A 25,591-nucleotide genomic window follows, 5' to 3' on the forward strand; every position below is an offset into this window, starting at 1 on the left:
GTAAAGAGAAGAAATCGTCTCGGTTACGGATGTAACCCTCGTTCCCTGAAGGAGGGAACGGAGACGTCACGTTGTGACCGACGAATTGGGAACTCGCTTAGAGAGACCAATCTGCTTCGAATACTACTAAAACGCCAATGAACTTGGCATTGAGATATTTGCATAATGCTGGCGCCGCCCCGCCAGGTGCGTATATAAGCAGCAGGTGCAAATAGGGAAATTAGCTTCTTTTTCGCTGAGAAAGCCGGAAAGTGTGACCGGCCGTAACAGCAGGTGGCAGCACCTGTGGCGACGGGACGTGACGTCTCCGTTCCCTCCTTCAGGGAACGAGGGTTACATCCGTAACCGAGACGTTCCCTTTCAGTCGGTCACTACGACGTCACGTCGTGACCGACGAATTGGGAATCCCTATCAAAACGCCACTAGGGGCTGACCTCTTCCAGTGACTGCGTAAAAGCCCTCCGGTTCCACTTAAGGAGGAGGAGGTAGGTTTTAAGGCAGAAGGCCGGGCACTAGATGTTCCTTTAACCCCACAGAAGTGCCAGCGACTGGGAAGCGCCCTACCTGAGCGGGATAGGAACGCTGCGGAAGCCACCACCCGTCTTAAGGGCTAATGGTGGGCGAAAGTCAACCGTAGTTGAGGTAAAAATGACAGCCGTGGCTGTGTAAGCAAAGCAGTGCTCTGCTAAGGGAAACGTGGGCTGGTAGGATTAACCCCACGGAAAAATACTCACAAAGGAACCCGGTGGGACACAATGTGGAGCCCGAGCCAGACACGTAGGTTCGCGAGGATACAGCTAGTGAAAGGCTGACAGCCAATGCTCCGCAACAAAGGCTGCCAAGGCAGCGGAGGAAGAACAATTCAAACCATTACGCATTTTTGTTCTGAAGGCCTTCCATACTGACACAGTTATGAAGCATCAGTTGGAGGCTGCAAGCCGACCTGCGAGACTGTTCTCCGTGCTCCCCCTGGTGAGGAAAGAACACGAGAGGATACAGGCTCGATACGAACACTGTAAAATCTAATGAACGTATTAGGTGTCGCCCAACCAGCAGCTCTACAGATGTCTGTTAGCGAGGAACCACGAGCTAGAGCCCAAGATGAGGCGACGCTCCGTGTGGAGTGCGCTCTCAAATTAAAGGGGCAAGGAATACCCTGAAGATTATAAGCCAGGGCGATAGTATCAACTATCCAATGAGACATCCTCTGCTTAGTGACAGCTTTCCCTTTCTGCTGGCCACCATAACAAACAAAGAGCTGGTCTGAGGTCCTGAGGCTTTGCGTGCGATCCACGTAGAGTCGCAGTGCGCGTACGGGGCACAACAAAGCCATGGTTGGGTCTGCGTCCTCCGGAGGCAGCGCTTGCAAGCTCACCACTTGATCTCTGAAAGGAGTAGTGGGAACTTTGGGCACGTAGCCTGGTCTGGGCCTCAATGTTACGCTTGAGGCAGCAGGACCAAACTGAAGGCACGAGTCGTCAACAGAGAATGCATGTAAATCCCCTACTCTCTTCACTGAGGCCAATGCTAGCAGGGTCAGAGCTTTCATTGATAAAAGCTTCAGACTCACAGACTGCAAAGGCTCGAACGGGGGGGCCTGAAGGGCTTTCAGCACCATGGACAGGTCCCAGGGAGGAATAGAAGGAGGGCGCGAGGGGTTTAGCCTACGAGCGCCTCTTAAAAATCTAATAACCAAATCATGCTGGCCAACTGATCTGCCGTTAATAAGTGAGTGATGAGCAGAAATAGCAGCGATATCAACTTTAATGGTGGAGGGTGACAGCCTACCGTCTAACCTATGTTGAAGATATAAAAGCACGATGTTAATAGGGCATTCTCTGGGGTCCTCGCGTTGCGAAGAGCACCAGGTGACGAAAAGGTTCCATTTAAACGCGTAAGCCCGTCTCGTAGACGGAGCTCGTGCCGCGTTGATTGTGTTAGATACCGCTTGCGGTAAATCACCTAAACCTTGCGCGCGCTCAACGACCACACATGGAGATCCCACAGGTCGGGGCGCGGGTGCCATAATGTGCCCCCTCCTTGAGAAAGAAGGTCCTTCCTCAGGGGAATCCGCCAGGGAGGGGCTGTCGCGAGGAGCATTAACTCTGGAAACCAATTCTTGCTCGTCCAATATGGGGCGATCAGTAAAAGGCTCTCCTCGTCCTGCCTGACTTTGCACAGTGTCTGTGCGATTAAGCTCACTGGGGGGAATGCGTATTTGCGCATCCCCCGAGGCCAGCTGTGTGCCAATGCGTCCACACCGAGGCTGCCCTCGGTTAGTGAATAAAATAGGCGACAGTGGGTATCGTCCGGCGACGCAAACAGGTCTATCTGCGCACGACCGAACTTCTTCCAAATTAGCTGGACCGTCTGGGGGTAGAGTCGCCATTCGCCGGGGCGCGCAGCTCGAGAAAGCGCGTCCGCTGCTGTATTGAGCGAGCCCGGAATGTGAATGGCACGAAGGGACCTCAGATGCTTCTGACTCCAAAGGAGGAGATGACGAGCGAGATGCGACAGGTGACGGGAGCGCAAACCGCGTTGGCGGTTGATATACGCAACGGTCGCAGTGTTGTCGGTGCGTACTAGTACATCCTTCCCTCGCAGCTCCGTAGCGAAGCGTACAAGTCCCAGATATACTGCCCACAACTCTCGGCAATTGATGTGCCAGTGCAACTGGGGTGCTGTCCACACCCCTGAAGCTGTAAGCTCGTCGTACGTGGCACCCCAGCCCGTGTCGGACGCATCTGTGTGTACAACAGCATGCTGAGCGATCTGTCTCATGGACACACCGGACCTGAGAAACGCGGGGTCCGACCACGGGGGGAATGTTAGGCGACACGCAGGTGTAATAGCTACACGATGGATGCCGGCGCGCCACGCTCTCCTCGGGACTCGATCGTGAAGCCAACGCTGAAGCGGTCTCATATGGAGCAGTCCGAGCGGTGTCACGGCCGCTGCTGCTGCCATATGCCCCAGGAGCTTTTGAAATTGTTTCAGCGGGACCGCATTCTTCCCTCGGAATGAACCGAGGCAAGTCAGAATTGACTGGACGCGCTCTTCTGTCAAACGCGCCGATAAATCGATCGAGTCCAGTTCCATCCCGAGAAAAGAGATCCTCTGCGTGGGGCAGAGTTTGCTCTTTTCCCAGTTGACCCGAAGACCCAAACGGGCGAGATGCCGAAGCGTTAAATCTCTGTGCTCGCACAGCGTCCGTCGAGAATGCGCTATTATAAGCCAATCGTCGAGGTAAGCCAATATGCGAACGCCGCTCTCTCTGAGGGGTTTTAACGCCGCCTCCACTACTTTCGTGAACACACGGGGAGAGAGGGATAGCCCGAACGGTAAAACTTTGTACTGGTATGCCCGTCCCTCGAATGCAAACCGGAGAAACGGTCTGTGACGAGGGATAATGGACACATGAAAGTACGCGTCTTTCAGGTCTATTGCCGCAAACCAATCTTGGGGGCGAATTGAATTGAATATTTGCTTCGGTGTTATCATCCTGAAAGACCTCCTCTGCAGAGATTTGTTCAGAACGCGCAAATCCAAGATCGGTCGCAACCCACCGCCTTTTTTTGGGTACTATAAAATACGGGCTGTAGAAACCCGATCTCATCTCGGTTGGAGGGACCGGCTCGATCGCGTCCTTCGCCAGCAGGACTTCGACCTCTGCACGCAGTACGTGTGCATCGGACGGTTTCACCGTGGTGAAACGAATGCCCGAGAATTTGGGTGTGTGCCGGATGAATTGAATTTCGTAACCGAGGCGAACAGTGCGTAAAACCCAACGAGACGGGCTGGGAAGCTGAAGCCAAGCCCCCAGGGACCGTACGAGGGGAATTAACGGCACTGTCGGGGTACCCGCGGTGGGGCGGCTGAGCGGGACAGGTGGTACTGCCGGTACGTCTGCTGGGACAGCATAAGTATCTACAGTATGTGTGTGTGTAACACTGACCTGAGCCCGCTGAGGGTGACGGTCGTCTGGTCTCCTCAGCGGAGAGCACAGACTCCGAGGAGGGTGCTGGTGGTCCCGTCTCCTCAGCGGAGAGCTGGAACTCCTCAGAACACCCACTGGCGATAGAGGAGAGGGAGGAAGAGCATGTAGATGCCCGCTCACATCTCTCTCGATCCTCTGGAAACCTGGAGAAGGAATAGGAATGCACTCTTTTTGTGGTTTTGTGGGTGCCGGCTGAGAAGCCGGCGGAACAGAAACAAAACGAAACCAAAGATTCTCCACCCGGCCCTCTACCGGTGGAGGGAGCGATGCCATCACCGTCTCCCGTAGAGTGATCCCATCCAAATCCAGGTCGCCCGTCTCAGGGCCGCTTCGATTTCCGTTTACCACGGGAAGCGGGTGGGGCGGGCGGGGCGGGCTGCCGACGGCTGTTCCCCCTCCGTGGCCTGGAAGATGTTCTAGTGGGGGGGGCGGAGGCAGCCGCCGCAGGGCGCCCTCGGCGAGGAGCAGACGGGCCCGCCGGCGCTGGAGGGCGAGATGCAGGTCGCTTGCGCCGGGGCATGATCTGAGCGATCGCCTCCGTCTGCTTCTGGGCGGCGGAGAACTGCTGGGCGAAGGACTCCACCGACTCACCGAAGAGGCCATCCTGCGACACTGGAGCGTCCAAGAACTTGTTCTTCTCCGCATCCGACATGTCCGCCAGACATAGCCATAAGTGGCGTTCCTGGACCACCATCGTGGACATGGCACGACCAATCGCCTGCGCTGTCACCTTCGTAGCGCGAAGAGCCAGGTCAGTGGCAGCCCGGAGCTCCGAAAGGACAGGCGAGTCGTGTCCTCCCTCGTGCAGATCCCTCAAGGCTTTGGCTTGGTGAACCTGCAGCAACGCCATTGCGTGCAGGGCTGAGGCCGCCTCTCCACATGCCTGGTGGGCAGCGCCCGTTAAACCGGAGGACTGTCTGCAGGCACGAGAGGGGAGGGTTGGGCGGTCCTTCCAAGAGGGAGCGTGTGCCGGACACAGCTGCATCGCGACAGCACGCTCCACGGGAGGGATCCCCGTATAACCCTTAGCGGCTCCGCTGGTGAGGGAGGTGAGGGGGGAGGGCTGAAACGGCCGTAATCTCGTGGAAAACGGCAACTTCCAGGTTCTAGTCAGCTCCTCGTGCACCTCGGGGAAGAAAGGCACCGGTGGAGAGGGTTGTGAAACCCGGGCAGCTCCAAAGAACCAATCATCCAGGCGGGACGGTTCGGGCTGAGGGGGGGGAACCCACTCTAACCCTACGGTCTCCGCCGCTCGAGCGAGCACGGCCACCATCTCTGGATCGAACTCCGGCGTCCCAACCCGACCAGAGGGAGGAAGGGCGTCGGGGTCCACGTCAGGGGGAGGAGGCCCACCCTCGGATGCTGCGGCGTCGGTGGACCCGGAGGGCGGCACGATGGATTCTAGAGACATCGTAGAACACGACGCTGAAGTCTCCATCGGCCCATCAACCGGCTGTGGATGAGGAGGCTGAGAGCCTGAGGACGAATCCCCCGCTCGGCTCAGCACAGTGATGCGCAGGTCGTCCTTTGAGAGCTTCACAGCCGCACCGTGGCGGCGTTCAGCACTCGCATGACGAGGGTTGCGTTTTTCCCGGAGGAAAGACAACCGTCTGCGCAAATCCACAAGGGACATGTTCTCGCAGTGAGAACACTTACCCCCAGCGAACGCTGCCTCTGCGTGCTCGATGCCCAAACACGAAAGACAACGCTCGTGACCGTCCTTCGGACCCATGTATTTGCCGCACCCAAGATCGCACGGACGAAAAGCCATCCTGAAAAGGACGCTGATGTCCGGATATACGAGAGAGTGGCTGCCTTTAACAAGGCACAAAGCTCTCTCGTATCACTCTTTTAGGGAAATTCACTCAGATGCTTAGTTGATGAGCGCACAGGAAGGCAACGCACACACTAAACTCAAAACAACAAACAGATGTAGAGTCGTGGAATTAAGCGAAGCGTCCGCTGTGGTACTGCTAGTCCAACCAACTTCAGCAATCGAATCCCACCAGAGTAAAGTAGCTTCTCAGTAGCAGATACTGCCGGCTTTCGAAGCGATAAAAAGCTAATTTCCCTATTTGCACCTGCTGCTTATATACGCACCTGGCGGGGCGGCGCCAGCATTATGCAAATATCTCAATGCCAAGTTCATTGGCGTTTTAGTAGTATTCGAAGCAGATTGGTCTCTCTAAGCGAGTTCCCAATTCGTCGGTCACGACGTGACGTCGTAGTGACCGACTGAAAGGGAATCTAAGCTTACAAAGAAAAGTCAGATCATTGGCAGAGGTCATTTGACACCAATGAGGACATATTTATGAATTTATTAAACAAAACATATAACATAATACAATGTAGTGCTGTTGGTTGGTAGCTATAATTTTTTGAGGTTCGATCACAAAGAATCTGTGATAAAGCAATGTATTTTATAAAAATGTCATAAAACTGGGGCCCCCTGGCACCATCTCGTGCCACATCTACATTGTTACTCACAGCTCCAGATGTCTGGAAAGGACACTTTTAGACTATTGAAAGTGAACACTGTCTACAGGACAAGAGAATTGGCTGCTGAGCATAATGTTTCTCAAAGTAATTATGTTAAAAATAAACTAGACAAAAATAAATTATCTAATTATAGCTTACAATCAGTTTAGTATCTATAGGAAGCAGCAACGTCTGGGGGAAAAATGAAAGGTTAAGCTAATATTTCATTTGACTGAGGCAGAGAGAGAAAACCAGAGAGAGAGAGAGAGAGAGAGAGAGAGAGAGAGAGAGAGAGAGAGAGAGAGAGAGAGAGAGAGAGAGAGAGAGAGAGAGAGAGAGAGAGAGAGAGAGAGAGAGAGAGAGAGAGAGACAGACAGACAGACTAAGCCATCAAATAAAATCAATGTGTCACATGGTCTTTAAAATCAAATGCACCTTTCAAAAATACTGACAAACATGAATATGCCATGGCAGATGTTACACTCAATTCAAGATAAATGGCAGCAATATCTTAATACTAACTTAATTGAATAAGTAAACACACTGATAAGAAACACACAGACATTTTGGTCTTGTCAGATGATCTACAGTACTGTGCAAAAGTCTTAGGCCACCAACAGCTAAATTTTAATGACCATCCATATTTATATTTCATTCTCTTTACCAAGAAACAAACATGGAAAATATGTGCACAAATTGTAAAAAAGTAGGGGTGCACCAATAAATGCCGATATACACTAATAATACGTGGCCGATAACTATTCTGAATCGCACAGCCGATAATATTCACAGCTATTTTTGATCAGTAAGTGCTTATCGATCTGAAATCACTGTTAGTTTGAGTCGTGCATTTGAAAAAGCAAAACTAGTCAAACATAATCATTATACATGTTCTTTATTATCATGAAAATCCCTTTAGAGCAATTATAAATATATCCTAAAGCCATTTCCTGGAGCTGCGTGTCATAGCTGCGTATGTATGGTTCTCATACTGAGTTTCTGCACGAGAGCGCCCTCTGGCTTTTGGATGTACTGGCATTTCACAGTAATTCATTGAGAAGCATAGCAAGCATCATCAGGCGATATATCGGTGCGCACCCCTATAAAAAAGCCCATATTTTCAGAACAAAATGTCTTGTTCCAGTAAAAGTCTTTTTTTAGTGTGACCTCCCTTGGCACTAACCACATTGGGAACACTTTTGAGGAGTCCTAAGGTCATGAGATTACATTTTTGTATTTTCTCTGTGATATATATATCACAATCCCATTGCAAAAATAACAATTTAACAGTGGCATGGTGTCCTACTTATATTATAAATACTTTTGCACAGTATTGAATGTTGCTTGACTAAAAATCTATGGTGAACAATATCTTACAGTTCAAAAATCACAGTGTTTTAATGCAGGAGTGACCATATCTGAAATTGGTAATGCCATGACCAGTTTGATGATTTTTCACTGTATTATACTAATAAGTTATCATAATGAGTTTCAATAATTTCTCAATATTAAAAAGGATATACCTTCAATTAAAAGTTCAAAGTATTAAAAGTTGAATTGATCATTAATTACTGTAAACTTATCATACTTTAGATCATCATTGAGGCACTTGCAGTCACTGTAAAAGGTTGTTGCCATGGAAACCGGGCCACACGGGATCAACCATTTCTGTATTTGTCTGTTGGAGAGTTAACAAATAAGTTATCATAAAGGAAGTAGACTTTGCTTGCTCAATTGTGTAGCTAACCATGCACCCCCCCAAAAAAGAAACCTAATCAACAGAAAAAATAAAGACGTACATTAAAGATGTGCCAGGTTAACCATAATTGTACATTAAATGGATCTTACTCTGAAATTATAATTTGAACATAAATGTTGGGTAAGGTCACATAGACCACCAGTGGCGCTTGTTGAACAGCTCATGTTCAGCACAGACATGCAGCCTAGCAACGTGTCTGGATAAAAATATCTACATGTGTGACCAATATTCTCTCTTTTCTATTTTTAGGCTATAGACGCACTCAAGAGCAACTGACGGAAGAAGATGGAGTAGAATTATCATCTGAATAGAGGTGATATCACAGCACTCATTTCAAGTATAGTCTTATAGTTTTATTATCTATCACGTGTGTTAGTTCATCCGGCAAAAATTAGCATTGATGGCCCATAAACATCCCTTTATTGTCTTAAAAAGATGAAAAGATGTATCTACATAAGCCTCTAATATGTAATAAAGCTCACAGAGTCAGTCAGACAGCAAAGGAAACCAGCTCCAGCATTGGCTTTGACATCTGTAATGGGCAGGATGAAGTCTGTTGGCACTCCTTTCAGCTTAGGGTCATTACTCAGGGACAGGTGTGTCTTAGCTATGCAGACTGGCAAATTCCCAAAACCCTTTCAGACAGGAACAACAAAAAGCATGAAAGGAAGAAGGAAACATAATTTCTCAGATCGAATATTTTCCTTTTTGAAAACATCTGGATCAATTCAAGATTTGCTAGCTAAAGTAGAGAAATCTTAACCAGTAAGATGAATGAAGCTTTAGTGGCATGTACATTATATGCAAAGGTTTTTCTTGTGGTTCTATGTTTCAGGACTCTAAATGGGTCTGATTTGATAGGTCATGGATAAAATCATGATGAATACAAATAATGAAAGATAAGGTAAGGAAAATAAATAGGCTTTTCAACATTTTAAAGTCAAAAAAGTGCACTTGCTATTTCTGTTGTTGTTGACTTCAGTGTGCACAAAACCATAAAGTTAATTTTGCACAACACAAAATAGCACAATTTTGGTGCCTTGCCACATAGAGTTCAAAGTAAAATCTTGGACTTGACACAAAGCCATTTAAGAGTACCCTGCTGAATATATGTTAAACATTTGCCATTTGAAGACATTTATCTCACCTGTTTTGTGTAAAGCTCAAGCTTCTCCTTGGCTTTTGGTGAAAAGTCTATGTCTTTAGCTCCATACATCTGCTTTGCCACAGACCTTAACTTTTCAGCAGCTGGAATCTGAAAGTTAACATTTATCTGTGTTAAAGGATTTATTGGTTTAAGTAATGGGTTTTAGCTAATCCCACTGATGGGACCAATCTTAACTTAATACATGCAACTCCTAAAGCTAAATTGGCTATGTGTGATGAACACTTTCATGCCGGTTATATTTAGACCTTGTCAATTAAACAGATTTCATGCATGATAAATACATTGGCTGGTAATGAAACAGCTCTATATATAAAGTGTTAATTGACATCAAAATGCAGTATGTGTGGATAATGAGAGCAGAAGGGGACAAACAGAATAACAAACAGGATCCAGACTGAAATAATATCGCTCTACAGTAAACTTATATATGCACGAAAAAACAAAGCAATTAGAGATGCTTATTACATTGCTATTTGATATCAAATCATTGTTTCTTCCTCTGGAATAGTTTTAGCATTAACATTTACCAATAACAAGTGCGTCACCTCAGAATATGACATTTTAGGTTTGAAATCACTGATGTCTAATCTCATTTGTTGTCATGCACCTTGTGACAGAGAATAAGAAAATTCATTTGATTGTTAATGTGAATTAGATATAAAAGATAAGGTAAATTTCTTCAGTAAATAACGACTTACTGAATAAATGCATATTTTTATTACACCAAGACTTTTTAAATGATGCCACTGTACTTAATTGTCCTTTTTGGAGGCTAAAAACTTACCATCCTTTTGGTCATTCTACTGAGATTCTCATTGGTGCCTTAAAGACAAAGTTATAAATAAAGATATTTTGATAAATGACTTCCATAGTATTTGTTTTCCTACTATGGAAGTAAAATGGTAATTCCACTGTGTGGTTGGTTACCATCATTTAACAATTCCTTCAGCATATTACCCCTTGTGGGTTCGAACCTACATCGTTTTGGTTAGTTAAACAGTTAAGCATCAACCATCACTCCACTTCTTACCTGTGGTTCGTAGAGGAACTTGAACCGTCCGGGCAGTTTTGCTGCTCTCCGAACAGCTTCGGCCAGATTCAGCGCTCCAGCGCCACCCTTAGACCAGTTTGTGCACAGTACTGCATCTAAGGCACCAGCTTGTTTCGCTTGGCAACACACCAGCTCCAGCTCAGCATCAGTATCACCCCTTTGCCAAATACAATAAGAGCCCATATTGACACACATTTACAAAAATCAACCACAGTTGGTGTTTGTGGTTGATTTTGGCTGAAGAGCATAAGATGAGTATACACAAGGATTTACTGTAACTGTGATCAGTTAGAAGCAGAACATAAAAGATACAACACGTCCAGATGAACCATGCATGCTTTCTGTTGCGCAATATCACTTATTTTGGTGGAAAATCTTTAGATGTGTGTTAAATTAAGTATTTGGAGGGACTTAACCAATAAGTTGTAAATATTTAATAAACAAATGTACAGAGTGGGTGGTTTGTGTAACAGTGAATGTGTGCTCATATTCTGCTGTTGCATATTCCATATGGGCCTGCATAGTGCACACAGTATATATCACGAAGAGGTTGACAAACAACATACATGTGCAAACATGCACTACTTTGATGTTGTACCTGAATGTGTTAACAGCTACTATAACTGGCAAGCCAAAGGCTTTTGCATTCTCCACTTGTTTCCTCAGGTGATAACAGCCTTGTTCCACCTGTTTGATGTTCTGCAATGTAGACAGATCAAATATCTCAAGCTCATATTATTTACTTGAAACTGCAAATTTCAAAGTATTATACCACTAACAGTAGTTTTTAGCATCTAAGATATTTTAAAATGAAGAAATGTTTGAAATAGTGGAGTGTAAAGAAATCTAGGTTGTACAACCTCTTGTGAGTACTCCTTTGGAAGGGACCAGCCTACCCGGACCTATAAATAAGACAGAAAATTAAGTGGAAATGATTTCCATCATATCCAGTATTATTCTCATTATGTTCACTGAACTTAATACCTGGAACATTTGCCTATATATCATACGACCTCCTAGAATATTGTATGCATCTTGTGGGATGGCTAGGCCAGCATAATTTCATTTATTGGGAATAAATATGACACTTAACTGATGAAGAAATTTAATGATTTACTGTGTATGTGTAAGTGTGAAGACAAAGGCTTTCATTCACTAACTGTGCATGATGAACATGTCATATGTGCAAAACTAATGTGCGATAAAGATAGCAGGTTCATCGGGTTTGCACTAAACACAATGAAACCACATTAGATATGTAATGAGTTTCTGAATGTATCATAAAAATTGACACAAAGATATCTTGACTTATGTTAAAGTAACATAATTTAATATGGAAACACATGCTGCACAAACATACATAATCACATGAGGTTTATTAAAGGGGACATATCATAAAAATCTGACTTTTCCATGTTTAAGTGCTACAATTGAGTCCCCAGGGCTTCTATCAACCTAGAAAATGTGAAAGAGATAAGCTACTTAGCTTTGGTCAACCATTCTCTGCAAGCATGTGAAAAAATAGGTCATTGAAATTGGGCCCCCATTGTGATGTCAGAAGGGAATCTTATTATAATAACACGACCTCTTGATCTGCACTATCCAACCACAACATTGCCATTTAGTGCAGATATAAGCTTATTTGGATTTAAAAGGAGACACCCAAAATGGCACATTTTTGCTCACACCTACAATTTTAACATGCTGCTATAATAAATTATCTATTTAGTATTTTGAGCTAAAACACATACGTACTATGGGGGCACCAAATATTTATTTGACATCTTAAAAAAGTCTTGTGAAATGTCCCCCTTTAAGAAGGACCCAGGGTGTGGTGAGACAGAATTTGACAGAGCTAAAGAATAAGAAAAAGTGTTTAAGTTGGTTTTACGTGATGGCATGATCTTTATCTTGAAAAACTGCTGTGCATGCTTTTAGGCGTAAGACGACTTTTAGAAAGCACTGGATGCAGTATTATTTATTATGCATAGTTGATGTTTCATTGGGTTAAGTAAAAACTGACTTGTACATCTGACTTACTGGAGCAGCACCACCATGCATCCTCAAGGTACGAACAGTAGCCACCATCACCACCACATTTGGCTGCAGGCCTGAGTAGCGGCATTTAATGTTGAAGAATTTCTCCAAGCCCACATCGGCCCCATGAGCAGACTCGCTGACTGAAAACATTAGCTTTTGTTTAGCTAGAGGTTTTCAGTTTATTGTGACAGTCTGTCCATTTTCATTAGTTTTAACAATTTGATTTCAAAAAGTAATCTTTTAAAACATACTCTAAATAGAGCAACATTTATTCAATATGGTATTTGTACATATGCTAAAAGAACTGAATTTTACTGCAGTCAAATAAAAAAATTACTTTACCAACAAATCCTTCAGATCCAACCAATTTTAGGGCCATCTTGTCTGCCAGGATGGAAGTACAGCCTTGAGCAATGTCAGCTAATGGGCTGGTGTGAACAAATACCGGTGTACCCTAGACAAAAGAACTTAGATGTGGTGAGACAGAGTTTGACAGAGCTAAAAAATTGTTAAACTATTCTGAAAAATGCATTTAAAAATAGTATATTTCTAGACATTTTTAGATGCTCATGTGACATTTTGCACATTGAAATCTTACCTCCACGGTTTGCATTAGGACAGGCTTTAGTGCATCTTTCAAGAGCATGGCCACTGCACCGCTGACATCCTGCAATGACAAGGTTGTGTACATCACACACACGTGCAGACACACACAAATATATACAGTAAACACATACTGACCAAATCCTCTGTGGTGACAGGGTCTCCAGATTTGTTTGTAGCCACTACAATCCTAGCAAGCCTTTGCTGCAGATCATCCTCACTGCTGCTTAGTGACAGTATAGCCATCATCTCATTTTCCAAAAATCCAGAGTCCTGTACAGCACATACACCCACTTAAAATAGCACATCACCACATCACATTCATTAACTCCTGAATGCATGACCACTGTAATCTGTGTTCCTAACTCTTTCTTCATCTCACAAAAATGTTATATAAAGTGGTATAAAAAATATAATTTATTATACTCTAATTAATGACCTAGTTCAATCATGAAACTACTGTAAGTGCCGGTTGATAATACAATACTAATTTTGAGATCAATCAGCCAATCAGCTTGCACTTGAGCACAATCAACCTTTTTGTCTTTGGGTAATTCATCGCAATGGCAATGCATTAAATAATCATGTTGGTGCTGTTAGCAGTAGGGTGAAGTGCTCCATCAGAGCTTAAAAAAAATCACCCAGCTCCACCTGTCTAGATCTTTTTTAGGGGCATATTTTGCCTAACATTGCAGCAGCATCATTTGCATGATCATTGACAAGAGCAATTTTTTATACTTGCTATGTAACAGCAGTAGCAGAGTAAGCAGATCCAGTGTTGCCAAGAACAAATACACTGACATGTCATGACATGCTAAAATAGTTGTCAAGACTAAAATGTAAATTCTACAAATTCATTTTAAATCATAAAGGCGGTAGTAATGCAGGAGGCTGAAATAACATTAAAGTACTTATACATACTATTGCAGTCTCTGTGTCAATGTCCAGTCTGAGAAATTCTTTTATTTCGGTCTCTGTGAAGGTCAAGGGATCAGATTTCTCAATACCCAGTTTCTACAGGTTATAAAGGACACTGTGAACATGTCATCATACTACAACCACTGTTTTTAAATGAATGTTTCACTGTATAGGACTTGCCTTCAGTCGATTAAGCTGGGCTGGAGAGACTGACCTTTCACCTCTTCTGAGAGGAACCATTAAATCAAACAAAGACTGGAAGACAGATGCATGCAAGTTCACGCAAATGCAAATTGCACAAAATACACACAAACAAAGCAATTTCAACCCTGACCTTCTCGCAAAGCTTTGACTCATAATGAACATGCGCTTTTATAGCGTCCATCACCAGTCTACTGGCAGTACAGATGACCTCATTTTGGCCTGTAGGTTGAAGGCTGACCTGGGTTTAATATGGTGGAAGAAAAATTAACATTACATTTTTTTGAAACATGTTCTTCTATCTGTGCTTTAAAAGGTACTCTACCTCTTCCAAAGGAATCACTTGAGAGTATCCACCTCCAACAGCAAGACCTGCGAATAAAACATTACCACACCTCAAATGAAACATGAAACGAATAATTTTTAGTGGTGATGAAACTGCAGAAGGAATAAATGTTTGACCTCCATCTTTAGCCCAAAAACAGGATCCAGGAGCAGGTTCTCGCACACAGGCAAAAGAGTTGATACTCAGATGGGCCCCTAAGGCCTGAGCCAAACCAAGAGCAATGGTGCGCTTTCCCTCGCCCACTGGAGAAGGAGTAATGCTGGTCACAATAACACAAAATGGTTTGACCTTAAAAAGTAATGTAATACATTTGTATATACTGTAGCCTACTACACGCAGGCCCGACGTAACTTAGATACACTGACAATTTACTGGCATCAGACATATACAACAGTGCATTTAAAACCTACAGTCTTATATTAGAAAACAGTCAAAGAATATTTAATTAGAGGACTCATCTTGGATATTAACTCTTTCCTCGCCAACGTTTTTAAAAATAGTTTCCAGCCAGCGCCAGCATTTTTTATGATTTTCACAAAGGTTTAGTGCTTTCTAGAAAATGTACTCCTTTAAATATATTAACATACAATATATCAAATGAAACAGCAGACCCTCTGCTTTAAAAAAAAAAAAAACCTTTTAATCCTACCTTCATTTCTTCTATTCTCTCAAATATGGGAAGGTTTCTTCAAAACGACAACATTTTGAGATAATTGCATTTTTGTAAAGGACTTTTGTTAGAGATCAGATTCAGAGCGATAATCAAAACATACACGGAGTTCCTCCTGTTTTTCCTAAGGGGTTGCTTCCGGGTTTTATAAGTTGGAAATACGGATTGCCGGAAAAAGTCATCATTGGCAGGGAAACATTTTCTCTTATTTATTGACAAGTTAATGGTGGGGAGAGTTAAAATATTAATTTGTTTGAAATGTTAAAACTGCAGTTTTAATAACTTAAAAAGAGTTTATTCCTTTGATATGATTCTCTCAAATTACCCAAGTAAAAAGCGAAGTATGCTCATCAGGTCATCTCAAAGTGTCTACAATTCTGTTTAATTTGGTAAATTTTTGTACTGACATATGGTCTAAGCTAGAAGTAAGATATTGTGAGCTAGTATTTGGTTCTTTGGAAAGTTACTACTGTATAAAATCAGTGTTCCCACACCTTAGTTAACTTCAATTCAAGGACTTTCCAGGTTCAATACCCTCAAATTCAAGGACTAAATGTCGGGAGACATTTCAAGTGAGAGCAAGATTACATTGTGTTACCTTTTAAAATACATTGTTACAGTTCCCTTTTGAGGGAACTCGTGCTGCATCACTGCGGTGACACTTTGGGGACGCCTCCAGGGGTAAGTGCATATGAATGTGTAATCAAATTCAACCCATGGTGAGGCTTAACAACAAAGACAGGGTGACGCGGGAGCCAGGAAGTATATCGCTATCTGAAATATTGCCAAAGACGGCGTTTCAGGAAAGTATGGCAAGGGAGACGCAGTGTCTCGTTCCCTTCTCAGAGAACAACAGTTACATACGTAACCCAAGACGTTTTCTATGCAAAAAGCATTTTGGTATGAATGAACATTCGCATACAGAAGATATAAGCATTTAAAGCGAACAGTTTAGCATGTGTGTTTAAAAAGTCTTCCCAGGGCCTTGAGTTTTTTTCCCCAGATTCACAAACTTTCAAGGATTTTAAGGACCCGTGGGAACCCTGTAAAATGAGGTTATGTTTATGCACAGCATGTAATTATATTTCAAGATAAATCTTACCCAGTGACAACCACATATTTTCCATCAGGCTGGTTCTTCATGCGTTTCAGAGTGCCCAGTTGTATCTTAGCCCTGCTCCTGCCATATGGCTCCACTTCTTCGGAAAACAGGCCCACCTCTCTAGCAAGCTGGGTAATTGGTTTGATCGGGCATGAATGGGAGATTGCAAAGTCACTGAAAAGTAAACATTTCCTTACCTTTTAAATAATACAAATTGATTACTTATTTACTAATAATTGACCAATTGATATTCAGATATCCTGATTCTAAGCATCTACTATGCATAACAGTTTCTGACAAAACATTTTCATGTACCTAAATACACACAATCTGCATATACAGTACTTGGAACCGGCTACCTACTATACAAAGACCTTATAATAATGTATGTCACAAAGCATTCAAGTCATCTCAATACCTTGGATGTGGCATTTGAGGTTTCATTCTTGTGTAGACAATGTTCCACTTCCCTGGCTTGTATGTCTGCAGAAACCGCTGTGCACTTTGAACTGTATTCTGGTCCGAATACAAATTAGAATATGGTAAGCATATGTAAAACAATTCGCACAAAATTGTATTTGAGAAATGCAAGTAAAGGTTCTACCTATTTTGGCTTGTGAGCATGCATACAAATGAGTCATGCTTGTGATATTGTTAAGTATATACAGTGTGTGTGCACGCACGCATACTGTACTCTACATGTATGTGCATAAGTACAGCTGAAATATATGTAAATATACTGTGTCTGTAAAACTGCTGCCCAACTCATACTGCAAATAGCTGGGCTATAGAACTATATAAACTGACATAATACAACGTCTGAAGTTAAGTCCCCCTAGTCAATAATTGTATCCATTAAAACTTATATTTCATCATCAAACTGACAAATTTAAGAGTTTTTTTATGTGAAAATATTTTAAAAGTAGCTTGAATGCATTGCTTTATTTAGTATACCATGGATATGCAAATAAGATCCGCCTACTCTCAATCACACCAGCTCAGACTACCTGTTACATTAAGACATGCAACTTTATGTGATTGGTTACAACATGCTTGTGCCGTAGAAAACCGGGACGGTTTCAAACCAGTTTTTTGTCTTTGAAAAAAACAGTTAAAGGGGAAAATATGTTGAGCATGCTTTATTTTAAAGCATATTAAAACACCACAAAAACTGGATTTTTATTACAGGGGAACTTTAAATGTATACCAAATCGGGTGTTTGATGAATAAGTGATTTCATTTTTTAATTAGCTCATATTAACGGCACTTGATCCGATACCTTCATCAGCATGGCTACAGTCATGGGTCCGACCCCACCAGGCACTGGGGTTATGTACCCAGCTCGCTGTACAGCTGAGGGATAGTGCACGTCCCCGACTACACGCTTCCCACTGGGTTTACTGCTGTCTGTGAATGTAAACAGGTAAACAGGTGAGCTTAAATATACAGTAGGTGATTTATAATGGTTTCAAACAAATAAAAACAGTGAAGCAGATCTAACAGAGACCTGATATATGATTGATACCACAGTCTATGACCACCGCCCCCTCCTTCACCCACTCTCCTTTCACCATCTCAGCTTTGCCAGCACCCACAACCAATATGTCAGCTCTGCCCACCTGATGAAAACAACACAGAGTGAGCTTGCCATTTAACCCGGCTCTATTCATTCAACCAAACTGCATGCTGGGCAAAGGTCTGCATACTCGGCAACCAACACAAAGCTCCAACCATTAAATTCAGCTGATGTTTATACATCTTAAACCCAGTTTTGTTTGTTTTTGGTGATGATGCACTGAGTTAATCAATAAAGGGATGCTTTAGTGGTGCACTGAATTAATAAAATCATAAAAGAATAGCTGAAATGCAAGAAAGTGATTTATTTTGATGTGTGTGACCTAGTACTTGCATACTCCTTTTACAAACTAAAATGTATAAACTTTACCACAAAAAAACCAGTACATACTTTCAAGACAAAGTATAAGTAGATCAATTGGGATGCAGCATTTTATTTTATTTTTTTATGTAGCACTGATGTTAACAAAACTGTTAAAAATCTTTTAAAGGGACACTCCACTTTTTTTGAAAATATACTCATTTTTCAGCTCTCTTAGAGTTAAACATTTGATTTTTACCATTTTGGAATCCATTCAGCTGATCTCCGGGTCTGGCGCTACCACTTTTAGCATAGCTTAGCATAATCCATTGAATCAAATTAGACCATTAGCATCACGCTAAAAATATTAGTTTCAATATTTTTCCTATTTAAAACTTGACTCTTCTGTTGGTCTTAGTAAATGATGTAACTACAGAAGAGTCAAATTTCAAATAGGAAAAATATGAAAACACTTTGGTAATTTTTAACATGATGCTAATGGTCTCATTAGATTCAATGGATTGTGCTAAGCTATGCTAAAAGTGGTGGCGCCAGATCCGGAGATCTACTAAAAGGATTCCAAAACGGTAAAAATCGAATGTTTAACTCTAGGGGAGCTGGAAAATGAGTATAAAAAAATTGAGTGTCTCTTTAAATCTTTTAAATTTGAAACTCATTTAACATTGGTCTACTGTGGAAAACAATATGTTTGGAGAATATCTTGAATTATATTCTACATACTGTAATAAAAATCAATTGAAACTGGGGCTATTAAGGTGAAATAGTGCTGGATTGATTTAAGTGCTCTATTTGGAGGAATAAATGAAAGAAAGAAAGCTAAATGAACCTGTTCGGCAAGGTCATGAGTCTTTGAATGACAGGTGGTCACTGTAGCGTGATTCCATAGGAGCAGATCATGCATTGGCGCTCCTACAATCTTACTGCGCCCAATCACCACAGCATTCTTCCCAGATACACTCACGCCTGGACACAACATGAATCACAATGTACTTGTTTCAACTACACCAGATGCAATCATAAACAATTTTGGCACCTTTAACCATAATTACCCATAATGTTTTTACATTTGTGTACAATGACGACAAATGAGATTTCATTTTAATTCATGACTCTTTCTGTCTTGCAAAGGTTATACGCAAGTGTTATTTTTTTCGCCCCTTCATCTTTTGAGGCATGTGGCCTTTTTCTATCTACAAGTTCCGATCTTTTCATTACTCCCCCAGTCATCAGACTGCTCTGATTAGAGTGAGTTTATATATAGATCTCACACCTATGCGGTGACATTGCACATTGATTGTGCCACAGCACGACTGCTACTTTACAGATAATCACTCTATGATGCTGACTGCTGATTGGTTGAGCTCACAGGGTTCACGAGATTTCCACCCACCGGTCTGACTGATGAGCTCCAAACACCCATTAGGTGTACATGGGATGAAACAGTTCCTCAGGTCTCCTCGAGCCAGCTTCCCTGCATTTATACTGGTCAGCCTGGAAGGAGGACATATTAGACATTTACACATGCATGTTCTTGAGATGTTATTTGAAAATATGTCTTGAATTTATTAGTAGGAAAAATGAAAAAATAAAAGCATAGTGGTTTTAGATTTTTACATTCCAAAGCAAATAAGTGGAGCTTTTCAATTTTATTCATATAGCAACCTTTTACAATTGTGCATTGTTTTAAAGCAGCTTCACATGAAAAAAAAAACAAAGAACACAAGAAAGATTTTAAATATATAGAATAAATTACGACGCATACGACCGCATAGGTGGAAACTTTTATTGTCATCATATAAATATTATAATATAGTACTAAATGTTTTTTTTTGGCACATTGACATTGGGTTGCATTAAAAAGGTTTTAATTGCTCAGTTATACTGTCAATTCACCTATATAAGTATACTTAAAACACCCAAGAGGGAAAATGTGCTGAACGAATGTGAAGTTTTACATGCCATATGTTAACAAACAGATCAATAGACCTGTGTGCTCCAGCTCATCTACAAAAAGGTATTGGAATCTTAATTAGGATGTAAAAGGAACCTGCAAAATATTGCATATTTGTGCAATTTCACAAAAACAACGGAAACTACTTGTACACTGCAAAAATTACTTTCTTAGTATTGTTGTCTTGTTTTCAGTAAAAATATTAAATTAAGATGTATTTTCTTGATGAGCAAAATGAAAATAAGTCTAGTTTTTAGACAAAAAATATTAAATGTAGGCGAATTTGTGTTTAAAACAAGCAAAACGAGTGTTTTTGAGCATGTGTTGAGCAGATTTTTTATTTATTTTTTTGCTTGTTTTAAGCACTAATTTACTTAAATATATATATTTTTTGTCTAAAAACTACTTATTGTCCTTGGTAATTTTGCTCATCAATAAAATCCATCTTAATTTAAGAATTTTTTGATATTTTTACTGAAAATTAGACAAAAATACTAAGTAAGAAAGTCATTTTTAGCAGTGTACTGAAATGAATTTTTAATCATTTAGATTTACATCTAAGCATTTGGCAGAATACAGATTATCCAAAGCGACTTACATTGCATTACAAGGCATACATTTTATCAGTATATGTGTTTTTTTGAGCTGCTAATGCAGTGCTTTACCATAGAGCTATACAAAAGCAATATCATAAAAGTAAAAAAAAAAAAAATAATCGATGTTCACATTTATTAGGATTTTGGCACATGAACACTGGGTGGAAAAACAAATAAGAGAGATGAGACTCTGAAACTAGAACTAAATGACCATATACATCAAAAACTTGACCTTGTGGAAAATAGTTTTAGATTAATGTGCACAAATAATACAATCCTCACTGGCGGAGAAAAAAATAGAACTCAAATCTTATTGAAATTGAACTCTAATATCCAATTTAGAGATATTTTTAAGGGCTGACTTACCAAACTATCTGCACAGTAAGTAGCCTACAGTATAGCACCTGTCATCATCAAAATAAATGTGCCCATATCTTTTTGTTCGTTCTACATGTCAGTTTGACAGGTGCACAGTATCCGAAGTCCACTTACCCATCAACATCTTTGTCTGGGGCCACAGCATTGGTCACCTTTTCTGTGTCTATCGGGTTGACAGAATCAAGGGGCAGTTGTACAATGAAACCATGGACTGCATGGTTTTCATTGACTGTAATAATGCTACGTAAAACCTGTAAAACATCAGTGCTAAAGGGTAGAATGAAAAAAGGCTTTACTTTACATCACATTTACTTTACAAAGTGCCTCCCAGCTTGGAACGATTCTTGGCTTGGGGATTCAGTCAGACTCGGATTTTTAAGTTGGCCCAAAGGAAGTGCAATATCTTGTTTGTATACTAAAATACAGTTTGTTGAAAAATATATCTAATTACTTTATTTGGTTACTTTATTTAGTCATTTTTCATTGCATTTATTGCATTGCAAGGCAGAGCACTACATGAAACATTTAAAGAATCCCCCATTGGGCGGAAGGCACAATTAAATTGAATACATGCACAATTTATTAGATTAATGTGCACAAATAATAATAAAATCTTGACAGAAGCCAATTGGGGGAGGAATCACGGGAGGAATGAAGCACCTTTAAATAAAGTCTAGTGACGTTTATGCCTCCAATACATCTGGTAATGGAATAATTTTCATTATAATATATCATGATGAGCAATGCTGCAAGGATATATAAAGCTACAGGAGATAGGACAGAATATTAGATGCCATGAGTCACAGCTTTTGTTATTGCTTGGGGTTTGTTCCACTTACTTCATCTTCTGTGGCTGTCTTGGGAAGTCTAATGTGGCTCGCATTGATTCCAATCTATGTGAGACATAGAGACAGTGTCAGCGAGAGGTTTGCGATAAACATGATTCGATTTATTAAATCAACTCGTTCACCTCAGCCGCTGCCTTAAGCTTCATGCTGATGTAAAGGTTCGAATCATCTCGGTCTCCGACCTGAAACAAAATACAGAACACACCTCAGGAGATATGCGATGAAGCTAAATATTTCACTCGATGGCTAAAACGTATGGGCTAAAATATATATTTAACAGATTTAACATTTGTAATTTTTTTTTTAATTTAGGAAGAAACCAAAAATATTCCAAACAACAGGATAACAACACACCTCAAGCTGTGAGATAATTATTATTCACATGATACAGCCCAATATTAAGTGTTATCTTATCCCAGTGACCTTAAACTCACACACATTTATTACACAACACGTTGCACGCTTTTGCATGTATTAACACATGTACATGAAGGCATATTAGAAAGATTATTTATTTTATCACAACACCCACAACTGTTAGAGAAAAAGAAAATGGCACGTTACCAAATGACCATCTGCAGCTGAGCGAAAGCAAGAAAAAATAAAGAAGGATGAGTCAGATTATCAGGAGAGATGAAAATGTACAGCTAGCTATAGCCACAAGGGGTTTTATATGAGGCCAAAGTAATAAGGGAACAGTAAAGAATGACCTGCAGAACAACCAGGCCGGGCCTGAAGCCTGGGAACTGACTGCTCATCTCTGCTACCTCCTTCTTGAGTTGCTCCCTCACCTGTCTGAAGATAAATAGATCAGATGATATACTGTATCTGCAGGGAACTTTAACATTTCTACTTTTACATTTATTCATTTGGCAGACGATTTTATCCAAAGTGACTTACCCTGGGGATCAAACCGAAAAACTTGCACTGCTAGCATAATACACTACCTACTGCCCTACAGGTTTAAGACCCCCGGGGATCACAACAGCACTGCCCAGGGATTCTGTCTGGGTCTCAAACTAAAATTGGTGTGGAATTAATCAAATGAAACACAGCAAATGTAAACAAAATATTTAATTATCATGCTACAAATTAATAAAACAATAATTACTATTAATGTGTCTTCATTATAAATAAACAAAATAAACAAGGCCTGGCTTAAATTGCAGTTTTTATTTAGTTCATCTCAAGTATACTTTGCTCCATGCCTCTATCCACCAAAAGATCCTTGCCCTGAAAAGACGAAGCCCCTGATCTACCCAATTTCAACATCTGCAGGGGCCCTTGCCCTCATACACTCAGACTCACTGTGAGGTCTTGTTGCCGGAGACAACTGTTGCCATGGTGCACTGGCTGTATCTCCAAGCTCCTCGCCGGAGTGTTGTGGCAGTGATGGCAAACATGTCCAGCTTCAGAGGCCAACAGAATGGAAGTTATTGAACTAAATGGTACAGCGAAACAGAGAGGATCAGTATGATGGTCAAGAGAGAAAGAATTGAAGATAGAGATAAATATCAATATAAAGTGTATTACATATTCTGCAGGTATAAATAACTGTCTTTTGTTAAAACAGACCTTGCACAGCCACTCCCCACCTCCTACCTGTCAAGAGAAAGTGTTCACTGTCAGTCTTCTGAACACAGTTGTGACTGTTCTCTGTGGATTCTGCTGTTGCATTCCAGACTTTTCCCGTATAAATGGGAACGCAGACTGATAAAGGAGCTCTATCAAGGCTGCTCAAACACGCTCAAACAATCACACATGGTTTGCAGAAAACCGTACACAGGTCCAAAGAGGTTAAACTACAGCTGGGCTGTATAGGAAGTAGGCGGATACATAGCGAAGCACCAGGCAGCCAATCAGGAATCACTTAAGCTGGGAGAGGAAAGTGCACTCCGGGTTGTTTTTAATGCCTTTTCTGCGTGTGAATTCATGCAACGCTGCGCAGATTAATCAGTCTATGACATTAGGTACCGCGAGAACAGACGGTTCCGTGTACGTTCGAAACACGCTCGCGATACTTTGATGTCATTCACTGTTGGTTTGAAGTTTAAGTTTGAAGCAAGTTTAACACGCCTTCTTTTTTGTAAATATTAAAACCTAAATTAAACGATTTTTCTTGTTTTGCAAGTCACGTTTTAATCACCAAACAATAATGATTACTTACATACTACAATACGAAATAATTATTTGTTGAACAAAAATATACACGTTGCCTCCATGATCTCACACAGTGCTCATAAGTTTTGAAAGCACCTATGATCAAACTCAAGAGATATGATCATGCATTTACTTTTATGTGATGCTCATACACAAATAAAAATGCCGCTGGTCGTTTTAAACATATCTGACACGAAATTTTACATTAAGTTTGCACTTAACGGTAGTTTTTAAAGCGTACATTTTACCCCATATTTCTGGCGTAAAGAACTGATTTGATAAACATCGATCTCACGGATTGAGTTTGTTCGAAACACAAAACCATGGTTGCATGGAGAAAGTGCAGTCAAATGTTTTCACTGAATGCTGTAGGAAACTCCAATAAAAACACGCTTCTCCTGGGCTAAGTGGTTATCTGGTGCCCTCTAGTGATGAACTTCTGCATAACAAGATTTAGATGTTGCTTGTCAATGTATTTAATCCTGGATTTAGTTAATTGTGGTTAATAAATAAAGTTGCATTGGAAGTACAGTCATTATATAACGTATGTTTGGCAAAGAGGTATTGGCTAGTATAATGTTTGGGACCCTGTTTCAGTTCCCATATTTATAATAAACACATTTTGGCCATAATTTGTTTTCTGATTGTCGGTGATATTCTATGTAAATGTATAGAGTATGTATGTATGTATGTATGTGAAGTTAAATGTTAAAATGTGACAAAATCAGTTTCTTAGCTGAGTTTTTTTTTTTTCTTTATCTGTGCTATGATTTGATGCCTCGTTTAAAGGTACAGTTCCCCCAAATGAAAATTATGTCATAAAGGTACACAAACCTATCAGAAGCCCCATTGACTTCCATAGTATTGAGGTCAGTATGGCTTCTGATAGGTTTCGTTACAAACATTCTTTAAAATATTTTTTGTTCGGCAGAAAAAAAATTCACAGGTGTGGAACAACACAAGGGTGAGTAAATTATGACATAATTTTAATTTTAGGTGAACTATCCCTTTATACTTTACAACTAAAACGCCTATGACCACTAGGAGGCAATAAAGATTCAGGTTTTAAAGTTACTGTGGTCACTGAGTGCATAACGTGTCCAAAATGTATGCTACACGTCCCTATGGGCTACTACAAAACATATAGTTATAACCAAACGTATAATGTGATTTAGAAAAAATAAACTTTAATGTTAATCAGCTTACATCATGTGGATGCAGCACTATATATAAATAAAAATGACTTCATCGAATGATTCACCAGTTTATTTTTAAATACAAATCCTTGCCCATAAGCAATACTGTGCAGTGTGCACCCAACTGTGTAATACAATATAAACACCCACAAGTGATTAAGCTTATACTAGTTGGTCGAGCTGCTGAGTAATTACATTCAGCTATCAATGAACTGTATTTTTAAATACATAG

At 41.2% G+C, this 25,591-nt stretch overlaps 1 protein-coding gene across 2 annotated transcripts; it reads right to left on the minus strand.

Moving 5' to 3' along the window:
* Positions 1-8,014: 8,014 nt before the first annotated feature.
* mthfd1a (methylenetetrahydrofolate dehydrogenase (NADP+ dependent) 1a, methenyltetrahydrofolate cyclohydrolase, formyltetrahydrofolate synthetase) lies at positions 8,015-23,816 on the minus strand. Of its 2 annotated transcripts, XM_065256941.2 has the most exons (27): positions 23,606-23,816; positions 23,312-23,444; positions 22,714-22,798; positions 22,126-22,185; positions 21,995-22,048; positions 21,270-21,406; positions 19,621-19,721; positions 19,057-19,193; positions 17,841-17,952; positions 17,613-17,740; positions 16,752-16,849; positions 16,334-16,507; positions 14,678-14,820; positions 14,541-14,587; positions 14,349-14,456; positions 14,195-14,269; positions 14,018-14,110; positions 13,235-13,369; positions 13,092-13,160; positions 12,836-12,947; positions 12,494-12,633; positions 11,314-11,355; positions 11,052-11,152; positions 10,433-10,610; positions 9,382-9,489; positions 8,717-8,869; positions 8,015-8,153 (listed from the first exon to the last, which is right to left on the minus strand). In XM_065256941.2, exons 2-27 carry the CDS (start codon positions 23,404-23,406, stop codon positions 8,091-8,093), a joined length of 2,748 nt encoding a protein of 915 aa, XP_065113013.1. In that variant the 5' UTR covers positions 23,407-23,444; positions 23,606-23,816; the 3' UTR covers positions 8,015-8,090. The 2 variants fall into 2 exon arrangements, with proteins under 2 accessions (XP_065113013.1, XP_065113012.1); XM_065256940.2 differs by lacking the exons at positions 13,235-13,369; positions 14,018-14,110; positions 14,195-14,269; ... (13 more) ...; positions 23,312-23,444; positions 23,606-23,816 and having other exon boundaries at positions 12,836-12,960; positions 13,092-13,153.
* Positions 23,817-25,591: the final 1,775 nt, after the last annotated feature.

Source organism: Paramisgurnus dabryanus, chromosome 12 (assembly GCF_030506205.2).
Source record: "Paramisgurnus dabryanus chromosome 12, PD_genome_1.1, whole genome shotgun sequence".
In the NCBI taxonomy this organism is placed as follows: Eukaryota; Metazoa; Chordata; class Actinopteri; order Cypriniformes; family Cobitidae; genus Paramisgurnus; species Paramisgurnus dabryanus.